At 41.7% G+C, this 13,027-nt stretch overlaps 1 protein-coding gene across 1 annotated transcript in view; it reads right to left on the bottom strand.

Moving 5' to 3' along the window:
- Positions 1 to 13,027, bottom strand: part of osa (trithorax group protein osa) — a 124,782-nt gene that overhangs the window by 29,762 nt on the left and 81,993 nt on the right. The window contains 1 exon segment of the mRNA XM_088263571.1: positions 822 to 951. Coding sequence (XP_088119697.1) covers positions 822 to 951 — 130 coding nt within the window.

Raw genomic sequence — 13,027 nt, forward strand, 5'->3', positions numbered from 1 at the left:
TAACTGTTCCGGAATCAAATCACGCACGCTGCACACAATCTATGTATTATTTAACTACATGTATGTACATACTAATTTGAGTAAAATGTTTTTTCCTTGGCTAGTATTAAGGGTAAATATCGCGTGGTAAAATATTATACTGAAGTGGCATTCGATCGGGAATGTCAATAAAAAACCAATCTAATTTTAACATAGGTTTAATAAGAACTACTTTGTTGTTATTGAGGAGCGTATTGCGAGAGACTAACTAGTTTGCGAGTGGGTCAGAGGTGAGATGAGCCGCTCGCAATAAAATCTGAATGGTTGTAAAGAAAGTGGTCGGCACCTGGCCGAGATGTAGTGTCGGTGCGGGACTCGCGTCACGGAAGACAATCTCCCGGAGCCGGGGAGGGCGGGCGCACCCCCCCGGCGGGCGCACTCGGCCGACCGACAATCGGAAGCCCCCCCGCGCCCCCCGGACCGCCGCCGATTTCCCATTCACACACAAAACCGGAGAGGGGAAAAAATAAAAACTACCCTTTGAAAGGCAGGCACCCACCCCCCCTGCCGGTGGTTTTGCACACAGAAATATGGGTCAATGCCGGGGAATCCCGTCTGGTTTAACAGCATCCTAGACGCGTCTGCCGTGAGCCGACCCGTCGACTAGTGGTTCCCCACATACGACACGTAATTACGTACACTACACACTCTAGGGACACCGAATACTACATTACGTCGCTCGTCCGCAGCGACAGTCCGGAAGGCTGCAGCTGTAGCCGTAGACGCGACGCTATTTGGCGAAGGAAGTGCTATTCGGAATAATGGGAAGGAGCGCTACTCACCGACAGCCGGTGACATGGACCTCGAGCCGGTGGAGCCGGTAGGGCTGGGCGAAGGCCTCAGGAGCCCCTCTCTACTGCCCCCTCCCCCGCCGCCGCTGCTGGAATCATTGCTGTTCTGTCCTGTCAACTCCTGGAACAAACAAACGCGACACATTAATCTCTCTGGAGGATATTTCACTCGATAAATTGTTAATACTATTATCGAAACAACGATTAGGGTTAAACGTATTTTACGATTTAGCATGGCACAACTTTACGTTTTGACAGCCGACATAAACTCTAATAAAACAAAGGTCACACGTAAAGCGACGTAAATCTCGAATCAGTCGTGGTTTTTAGCACATTTGGTAGTGAGCATTGGCAATTCGCTAGACGATATGATGACAATAATTGGTCGAGGGCAGGAAGGATGCCATGTACGCGCCGTGCCGGTGTAAGCTCGGATAATTCCGGCCTAGATGAATGACTTATTCGGAGTAAGTAAACACGACATATCGCCGGTAGGTAGGTGTGGATGCCAGACGCCGAGGCGTCACCGGTAGATAACACCTATCGTTATTATTAAAATGAATAATGTCATCGACCCACACCCGCCGTGAAGGTCACCCGACCGGTGACGCGGATCGTTACGTCGGATTACCTACCTACCTACCGTGCACGTGGCGGCAGAGGACTCCGCTAATTATCCGCGATGGTGGACGCATCGACACACCTCTGCCACCGAGAGCCAATCCGACCTTACCCGACATGAGATTCGCGTGTAAATCTACGCTATTTACTCGGTAAAGCGTTCTAAACAATGAAACGGTTCAATAACCAGTTAAATTATAACGTACCTTGACTAAACACTTCTGTAGACCACACTCAGATAGACTGCGATCTTCTTTAAAATGAACTCTCTGTAAGATCGTAGAAAATAACATATCTGATCTTATTTTGTATATTGCTCAACTCGCCAGAATTGCTGGAAAGTAGGTATATGTTTCAGAGTTCCCAGTCGAATCACCAGGCAACTGACACCTTAGCGCTTCCTATGAGTATAACAAACTCTATACAACGTTCCTACAAAATAGGTTAACGATGAATATAGGGATTTGGTATGTTCAACTCGACATTGTCAGCGTTGAGATCATTAACGTTGTAAGTCGACATTGATATCGCGATGCATCCCTCGTTCCGTGCAATTTGTCTTTGACTCGAGCTTTGATCTTGAACCCTTCTCCCCTTCTCCCCTTCTCCCCTTCTCCCCTTCTCATCCCATCCGTCCACCCGTCCCTCTTCCAGGTATTCTGTAATCGGAACGGTACGAGTACTTGTTTCGCAATACTCGTATATGCTATGTGTATTATAACTCGATGTAAATTGTTCCGTTAAATTCCCAAATAAAATAAAATATGCGCATGTGTGAAGTACCTGCTTACAGGACGTTGAAATAATGATATTAGTAAATTGGACATCATTATGACATTTGGTTTGGACGGTTGGCAATCATCGTGAAAAGAACAAACTAAAGATACTGTTAAATAACACGCCGACTGACATTACACCTGACCTGAAATTATAGCGAGTTACCAGCTAAAAACGGAAATGCCACATTATACTAAGTCAATTTCGCACTAAAGTGAATGATTAATATCGGAAAACAATGAGATGTAATTTGCATAATACGTTGCAAGTACAAGTTGGCACTGCGCGCAGCAGCGGGCGATACCTTGACCCAGGCGAGATCAGACGGCACCGCCGTCGGCCTTATGCAACAACTATTAATCCGGTCGGCGTTTGGCCCCTGCATTCCCGACCGCTTCAACTAACGAGCCAACCGTCGGAGGCAGGCAGAGAGAACAGAAGGCCACACCAATCTGCCTCTTCATCATTCACACTTCTGACTCCCTAACCTGACCACTCCCAAATATTCGAAATACTCGATCGTACCAAGTTTTCCATGGTCTTCTCCTCTTGCCTCATAAATTTGTTTAACTGTTCTTTCTCCACTCCTTGGATTCACACACCCAAACCATCTTAGCACACCTTTCTCAATTTTATTGATAATGCTTATATCACCATTCTTCCCTTACATCACCATTCGAACATCTAACATACATCGTTTTGCAGTAATTTCGACTGCATTCAGTATACTTTCATCTTTATTTTGCCAACTCCATGCTTCAGTCCGGACTCCAGGACAAATTTCTCCGATAGGACTTAGTTTTAGGACACTATTTACGTTTCGAATCAAGGACGGAGACTAATAGATATAATCAATTTGGATGCTTTATTAAGTGTCATTTTCGTAAAATACTACATTGAGGACGTGTATTATCCAGTCGCACTCGATGGAAGTAATTAGCCGAAATCTTTATTAGTTAATATTTTACATACTAGAAAATAGATAAAATACATACTAGTCTGTCTGGCGGCGCGCGGCGCACGGTGCACATGTGCAATCTCACACGACAAATAAACGAACCGCATAATATACGTAGTAGGTACGGCAGACACGAGTTGCGCATGCAAGCCTGACATCACGTGACGTGACGGTGCGAAGTGCAAGCAGAACAGCGACTCTCGGGATGACAATATAAGCGAACGCTCGTGATGGTTTGTATCAGGTTGAGGTTATGTTTCCATAGTTGATGACATCCGAGACTCTGTTTCACACATCCTTCCACTGGACTGCGTCTAGTCGCTCCCGCAGGAAGCAGGAAAACTCTTATTCTAAAGAATTTTATTGGGACATTGTTCATGGAATACATCAATTGTCGTGTTCAAGGACATGCGTGGATTTTTTTAGTAGGTATATTTTTAGGAGAAGAGAACGCCGTACCAATCTGTTTTTGCAAACAATCTTCGCCTCATCCACATTCATGCGTCTCCTCATACACACACGCCGATTATTCCGAATCCTGATCTCTGACCACTTTCCAGTATTTGAAATACTTGATTATGCCAAGATTTACTCTGTCTTCCTCTGCTTCTATTACCAACCACATTCTCCTCATAAATTTGTTTTTATTTATTTATCATAATCATAATTTCAATTTTTACCTCTAAATCGAATATCATACCTCTAAATAAGGGCCAGGCTACCGCAGGTATGCATAAGGCACTGTCCGAAAACCCAACGCACAGATTTTTGAGATTGAAATATTCAATTTATGTATCCTGCCTCAAATGAAGGAAATACAGTTCTTTTGGGAATTATGAAACGCATTTTTAATGTATGCATTCGTATTTTATTTATTGTTTCGGCATTCACTTTTTGGTAAGACATGATGAAATTTAACAGAAATCATTTGTTTATTACCACTTGAGTTATATTTATTTTATTTTAACGACTAGTTTTGGAAGCTACAGACGCTTCCATCTTCGGGTCAAATATAAAATATTTATATTCAGTTTAATTAAATGGTAAAGTAATGATTAAAGAAAACACTTGTTTTTTACCACTTGAGTTTTATTATAGACTACATGTTTCAGAAGTTAAACTTCCATCATTCAGGTCTGTATAATAACTAGTATAATAATAGTTATTATACAGACCTGAATGATGGAAGTTTAACTTCTGAAACATGTAGTCTATAATAAAACTCGAGTGGTAAAAAACAAGTGTTTTCTTTAATCATTGTAACATGTCTTACCACAAAGTTAATGCCGAAACAATAAATAAAATAAATGGTAGTGTTTTCTTTTAAATTTATACATTCGTTCATAAGATTGGCATCATATTTTAACAAAATACGTAAGCTAAATAATCATTAAAAAACGAAAGTGAAGGAAAAATATAAAAAAAACGGAAAGATTAAACGCCGAGAAATATCACAAACAATTAAAATACGGCAAAACTCACACACGCTTTGCAAATTGCCAATGAATTGAATAAAGAAGTGATCCCACTAGAATAATAAGTGGGTTAGAACGAGATGTAATGGTGTTGGTGAGGTAAGCCCACAGTAACAATAAATGTCCACGTGTGAATAGAGTTGAGGAATTCCGAATCTTCAGTAACAAACATTAGCATTCCCCTATTACCCACTCCGACCGCATCCGGCGCCTCGTGCATCCGTCTCCCTCGCCTCGCTGATAACGCACTAATACTGATAAACGGATTATCTCGGTGATCCTGTCAAAAATAGACCAGCGGTTGTAAACAACGGCAATTAAATGTGTCATTATTAAAACTATTTCTAATATATTTATTTGTGTACGTATTTATGCATTATTAACGCTCTCTCGAACCGTAATAACGATGCAATCGATCCGAATAATAAAATTGGAACGGCCGCTTTCGGTCGGTAAACAACAGCGCGGCAAAAATTATTCGAATTCGAACGCGCGCGATAACCGGCGGCTCCGTGCCGCTGTACGGCGGCGGCCACCTCGCGAGCCCCGGCCTCGGCGAGGTTAGCCGGCGGGCGAGTCCATGTTACCCCAGCGAGGGGCGGCCGTACTGTTTTATATCCATTATCTCTGCCTCGGCCGCAGCGCGCTCGAACGGCTGGCAATATGCGGGCGCGCGCCGAAAGGACCCGCGCGGCCGCGACCACCCCTAACTGGGCGGCGCGCCCTTTCTGCTCGGAGCCGAGTAGAGACTGGTACCCGGCCGTTCGCGCGTTGCCCGCTGCTCGCCGGAGTTTGTTTTTCGCTCGGTGCTGGTATTTTATTGCGAGCGCGATTAAGGCGAAGGCTGTATTTTATATGGAAACTGTACGTAAGAAATATAACATCATTATGAATGTTTCTTTTGAAAGAGACATCCCGCCGGACATCATCATCCGAATCGATCACTTTCCAAAATCAGGCTGATCGATGGCGGCGGAACAGCTAGGGGCGCTTAGGTATTCCGATCATTTTACCAGCACTAGGCAGAGCTACAAAACTTTTCATTTATTACACGATTGGAGTTGCCTACACCATAAGTACCAAAATTCACTTTTTTTATTTGAACAATTCTGATATAATTTTAGATATCATACCTGCTACGACAAGCGCCGTGGCACAATTTTTGATTATATAAAAAGTGATCTTAGCGAATCATACGCGAACTGATTTGAATAAAAAGTAATAATAAAGAGAATAAACGTAAACAAAATATTCTTCTTCATCTTTGATGAGATGTCAAAAAATAATATGAAAATAAAATAATTTCAGGATGGGATGTTTGATAGAAATGACAATGAGATGGGGCAGGGTGGGGGAGGCACGCTCGTTCTTGGAATATAGTCCCAGTTTGGCGTAGTTAGTAAATAATTGAATGGAATACAGATTGTGACGCTTACAACTTGATTAATCATATAACGAGAGGAGGCAAGGAGCGCGGTAAGTTACAATGGAATATGTGTAATTGATTAGATATGTGCGTACTAACATTTTCGCTGGCTCCACGACACGTGGCTCGTGAATATGGTAATGGTATGTGGTCGACTTCTTCGGCTTACTATCTCGAGGACACCGTCCAACTGTGTGGCGTAATGGCATCGTCGCGAGCTTCGCGGTAATTCTAAATATTACCCTGGGTCTAGCTTTCTAGCACTCGTAGTACCTGCATACTAGCAGTGTTCGTACAGCTTACACGAGCGAGTACGAGTATCCAACCCCGAGTGGCCGAGCCAGTATTCTTTTTCTCTCCTGTAGTTTAATTTCCTTTATACCAGTAATGTCCCGCACCATAAGCTCCTTTGCTTGCGTCATCTGAATCCCAAAAAAAGATATTCCACTCATATATTCAACAATCCGGAGTGCTGAACAACACGGTTGCACCACTCGGGTGTGGATATGAGCCGGAAGAATATTCCTGATGTAGCAGTTCTGTATATCGCCGCAGCGATTGGAACTATAATTGAAACGGATAACGAAAAAGACATTTCTGGGATTATTGATGACTTCTTTCCCCAAAACTGCAACAAACAAAAACTCTCGGTGATATAAAAAATACATCTTTTTTAACAAATTTTACGTTTTTTAATGTATAAATGAAAAATTTGATTGGCTTTTCTTAATACGCTCCTGCGCGCTTTATGCGTTCCTATCAGCGGAACTAACTACACCGTCGTGTGGTGCACGTCCGAAACAATGAGACTTGTGACGCAATCAGCGACAAGCCGCACATACAGCAATAGTCGATGGGTTAGAAATAAAAGCGAGTAAATTCGGCGGAACAAATAATAATATCCGAGTTCCCCGACCTTCCTCAAGACGGTCCAGGCGGACACGGAAATCGGACGGTGTTACGCGCTACGCCCACAGTCAGCTGTTCGGAACATCAACTTTCGGGAAGTAAACAATTAGCGAGTCATCAATCATCGGCACGCTCGTTTAATCGTCGATCGTAACCCGCTACCCGCTACCCGCTACTCTACGCTAGCTCGGAAATCGCCATTTCTACGCAAATCATCGATTCAACACTGCAACTTTGCGTGTGATAGATAAATGGTCAAGTGTTCGCACTTGCCAACCTGTACAAGTCCTACGTGACATACGAAATACGACGGGGATTCCTCGATAACCCAAACAATAATTCGGGAATCTCGGCAGTTTGTACATACATAATAAGGGAGAACGAGTTGAATGAAACGAGCGACACATGCGCGAGGGTGAGTAGGCGCCCGCGAAAGTTACGCGATCCCGAGTCCCGGAATCTAAAAAACGGGTTCGCTTTGTTTACATCTAAATACCATAGTTCCCACGACGCGAAGGGATTCCCCGAGATAAAACGACAACAAAACATCTCGCACAAGCGCATCAAAAAGACAAACGGGACCGCTCGCATTACCGGGCAGACAATGGGAGTAGGTGCCGCCAGCCGCGGCATGAATATATAGACGAGCGAGATGGAGGCGCCCCCTCCTCCCCCCGTAACTCACCGCACATTTTATCGAATGCCTTTATAGACCACCTGTTACGCGACATGTACTTGGGTTTACACGAGGCGGAATGTTTATACACGAGGAGGTGACCCGACCCGGAGACGCACGAGTGACAGCCCCCGGCGGGTAGCGGGTAGCGGGTAGGTACCTCGCACAAACCTCTCGACCCCACGCAGGAGACCACAAGGAAGTAATAACAGTCTCCTACATTTCTAGTTACGAGTACCGAATGTGGTTACAGGTTGCTATATCGTGCCCGTCATGTTCGTTGGGTTACCCGATGAGCTTCGCGCGTACCCAGTGGAGGAGGCATCTCTCCTACCGCTCCTTGTAACTAAATCATCCCATGAATGGAACGTGTCTTCGTTTATTGAAGTCATTTTGTTTAATGTCACGAGATTGCTTCATTCATTGAATGCATAATTCACGATCAGGATAACGATGTTTTCGTATAATTCTAATACACATGGATTATGACACCATGAAGTCAGGAGAATCGTATCAAGTTAATGTGTTAAAGAGATAAGATTTAGCTTTAAACCTTCTGGACTCTTACAAACAATATTTTTCTGCGGTAATACCATTTTTCAATTATAAAATTAACACCATTAATTTAATCCGAGGTATAAAACGTTTGTCAATACAGTGGAACCTCTATCTATCGTTCCTCGAATAATCGTTTTCCCGGATGTGTCGTTTATTTCTTCTACCCCGACTTAATTTCATACTAAACTAAACCGCATCGATCGTTTCTCTATCACCATTTACCGCATTTATCTTTCGAATTAAGCCGCATAATTGATACATTTTGTTTGTTTTTTTACATTATTTCCAATATTCTTAAATTCAACGGCAACGTATGGGATAGAAACTATCGAAAACTTGTGTAACCGATAGCAGGAGAGGTAGATATTGATGAAAAGGAGCCGCTGCCTGTACCTGCATTTCCAGAAGCATGCACACTCTTTGAAAGAAAACTTTCTACAACGCACATTCAATAACCGATGCTGAAAAAATACTATTTGCAAAGCCGAAAATAAACTATTGACTTACGAAAATAAAACAGTTAAAAAACAAAAGTATTTATAAAATTCTATTCCAGTTTGTATTTTTTTTAAATAAATACATTTTCACTGTACATAAATAAGTACATGTTAAATGTAACACAAAATCATTGTTTTATGTCGGGTTGTGGTCCCGTGGACTCTTAACCGTTTGACCGCTATGCGGCGCTGTCGCGCTTCGATATTTCGTCTCTAAAACAGCTACGCAGCGCGGTCGCGCTGTCATTTTAGTGCGATTTTGTCGGTCCGCGTGGGAGGTCGTTTCTTGCCGCTCGTGTGTTTTTAAAATAAAAGTGTACTTTCTCATGCCTAAAAAGTACTATACATCAGTTTTTATTTTAAAAACATTTTTTTATAACTTTTTTTTACGTATTATAAAACGTAACCATGTCGAGTGATGACAATATTTCGGACACTGAATTGAGTTCTAATTTCACATCAGAGGATGAATCTTTGGACACGATTGGTGTAAGTAATGATGACGATAGTGTAGTAGGCCATAGAAGAAAAAGATTAAGAGTGGAAAGTGAATCCTCAGAATCGTCTTCTTCTTCTTCAGAAACGGAAGATCTAACATTCACACCCATTCCACCAACAAAAACATTTTCTAAGGCGACAGATGATTTTCAACATTTTTGGAAAGATGGTGTTGAATGGCTATATCCTATACAAATCTAACACAACAGAAAAAAATGTCCCGGCTGCAATTCACATCCGCTATTATTGGACAAATCGAAGAAGAATGGATGACCTTCAGAAATATGGAAAATAAAGCATCAACTTCAAGCCCAAAATTTGCTTTGGAAAAGCTGCCTGGACGCAATTTACGGCAGTATGCGGTCTGCAGTAATAGGAGGACTGGAATAAAACGTTCCAACCTTATCTGTTGTCGTTGCAAGAAGGGGCTACATGGATTTTGCGCAGGAAAACATAGATGTGAAACTTAAAAAAAAAAATTATTTGGCTTTCCATTTTTTTTTATTACATACTACTTATATCTCTTTAAATTGCCTTCAACAGTTGTTTGCATTAATTCTTTATCTACAAAATGTTAAAAGTATATGTAAATCGATGTAATATTGGAGAAGTTATAAAGTTTTTAGTAGATATATATTTTTTATTTTTTAAATACCCAAATTTTGTATAGCAGTTTTAGAATGTATTAGAATTTTGATAGATAGCTGTCAAACGGTTAAGTCAGAGTTTCTCGGTTCGAACCCACAATTACTCTACCACAATTAGATACCTATTTCTAATAATGAGCCGCTCAGGCTCACAGAAATAGTATGAAATTGAAATATAATATGCGTGTAAATAATAAAAACACAAATATTTATCTTTTATTATAAAAAATAATTAAATATATAATTATACAATTTCCGTTTAATAGAATAAGGTACATTCTAACATAGTTAAGATATGCGAATGGATAACGAGATAATGACTATATTTGGAGAATGTGAGAGAAAGACTTGAGACGGTGAGATCAATCAGAACCTAAAATCTGCGTAATCCATACATCTAGGCATTATGACTAGACGTATGGATGTGTCCATCCTCTCTGCCTACCCCTGCGTGGAACAGCGTGATGGCGGTAGTAGTAGCGCTACTAACAATCAACGATCACGGCGAAAGGTCCGCGGGCTGCATGTGGCCGTGAGCACTGGCCGCGCTTCAGCTGCTCGAACACAGCTACAGGCTGTAGGCGGTGTAGGTACACTCGGCGCCTACAATAAATGTTAAGTAAATGTTCTACAATAAATTCCAGAAAAATAAACGTAACAGTCCTGGTATTCAATTTCATATTGTCACCTAGAGAAGAGAAGTTGAGGGAATTTATTCCTTCGTGTATACCTACCTACCTATGGATATTCTATTGAAGTGGTTGACGATAATTCTTCAAAACAACCTGCTATGTCACGCGTCTTCTATTTTTATATTTAGTATATGTATCGCGTTTGTTTGATATTTAGTAGAACTTCCACCTGGTAGTAGCCGGGTATCGAAGAGTACGATAAACATCAATTATGTGCAGTATTAACAAAAACCATCTCTCTAAGTGACTTTTACGAACAAACGAAATAGTGGAGAAAGCGCACAAAATTATGGAGTTAAAAAAGGGGTACGTTTATGTTGATTTTAAACATACGAGATACAGATACCGATTTTAACTGGATGAGTGCAGTGTCCCAATCTGCTTTTTTGTATCGACTTTTTGCTACCGGATTTGTGAATACGGGCAATAAAACATTTCCACCACATTAAAATTTAATGTATTTAGAAAGATTTAATACATTTTTAACAGATGTGACAGTTATTTTGTCCTTTTCTATCGCCCTTCTTTTATAGTCAAAGAGAATAGCTTCATTTATATCGATTACGGATGGTCGAAAAATATCGGTTAAAATAATTCATTTTAGTTGGTGTATCAAAAAATAATGAGAAACATGTTAAGGATTACAAAATAAATACAAAGTATTTATATGTTCCATCCTCAACTATTCGCAAGTATGTAAAATAATAAAGTATAGAAAGAAGCGAAGAGAATTCCCGCCAGAATCCTGAGAACATTATTGAAATGTTTGAATAAATAAGGCGTAAAGATTCCGTAACAGCCATACGTACGCATTATGTATATATATATATAAACACACTCATACTCATAGAGGATATATATACTCCACACACATATAGAGTAGCACGTGCTTTTATTATTTATGGCAGATTGATTTTTATAGTCGCGTGTTTATGTATACTGGTGTGAGTGAGATTACAATATATTTATATTTACAAGAAACAGCTGTCTTTACGGTCATACTAGTCGTTTACCTTTTACTCGATATTATCTGTACATTGTGTAATACACGTTTCTGGGTCATTAGTAATCGTCAGAAAGCGCGGTACTCGGTACTCACTGTTGGGACGGCAGGGTTCCAGCGGTGTCGGTATTCCTGACCACTGGCCGATGACGGCAGAAGTTAGAGCCACGATAGAACACAAGCACGAGCACGAGCACTAGCACCGAGCACAGCACAGCACAGCACACAGCACGAGAGGAACAACTGTCACGTCAGCGGCGCTGGTAAACAAGTAGCGGAGTAACTACACTAGCCGAGCGAGCAGCCGAGCAGCCGAGCCGGCGGAGTAGGGCGAGAGGAATTACGTCAGTGCCGCCAGCCGCCAGCCGCCTCGCAACTGCCGTGGACGATTTCTCTATACGGAGCGCTAGCGGCGCGACACGCTCCTCGACCGGCGACTGACACAACGGCCGAAACGCGAAAACGACAATACGCCGACCAAAACACATAAAATCTCAGCCGGATTAATTATTTTATCGACGAAAAAGTAAAAAAAATACAACGTAAAAAATTATGCGACGAAGTTAGCGAGCGTATAAAAGTCCCGGTTTAAAAAGTCGGAGCCGCTGTGGCAGTCGCGCGCCGGTGCTGCGCTGGCGAATGTTCGCCACAGCCGGCCGACCCGTGTAGCTCTCCGTACCTAGGAGGGCACGGCGGGGTCCGCGAGGTGGCCGCCAGCGCGCGCGGCCCGGAGCCGCCCGCCGCTCTTGCTAAACCGACGCTGATCCCCGTGCGGACATATTATTATGTATGTAATGAGTAAATAAACGGGTGGCTATCGTTTCTGAATGAATGAATAATGTACTTGCCTACCTATCTTCGCTCTTACTACCGTCGATCGAAGCATTTCCAAAGTGACTCATCGCCATTATTATTATTATTCTTCCGGCGAGCATGCCGGTATTTATTTTGATTGTAAACAGCGTAATTTATTTATCTGAAAATTAAGCGGATAAGATCACGGTCCTTTACAATGTAGTAAATATATTTATACAATAAATGATATATTCAGTGAAACGCCGCTATTCGTACACAATTTACATAGAGCCGTACGAGCGTCGATTTTGTTCCGTTATGAAATTTGGTAGATTATTTATTTGATTTAAGCATTTAGACTCCCGATGATTGTTGATAATAATACGGAACATATAAAATTATTCAAAAAGACGCGCAATGATCCGTATACCAAAATACGAAAATGACCAATAAGAATAAATGAAATTTGAAGAAAAGCGTTGGAATGAGGATTAGACGTAGAAGAGACAAAGCATGTTTAGCGTATCATAGCGTAGTTTGGCGTTCTATCCAATCGTCTACTCTTGTTGACACGCCGTAATGGTGAGTTAACTAGTTTTAATAAAAAATCAAATAACTCCGCATTCACCTATAACGATGAGGAGCAGATAGCACAAATGACAGGT

Source organism: Brachycentrus maculatus, unplaced genomic scaffold, assembly GCF_059751285.1.
Source record: "Brachycentrus maculatus isolate JH-2025_06_01 unplaced genomic scaffold, ASM5975128v1 h1tg000201l, whole genome shotgun sequence".
NCBI classification, from domain to species: domain Eukaryota; kingdom Metazoa; phylum Arthropoda; class Insecta; order Trichoptera; family Brachycentridae; genus Brachycentrus; species Brachycentrus maculatus.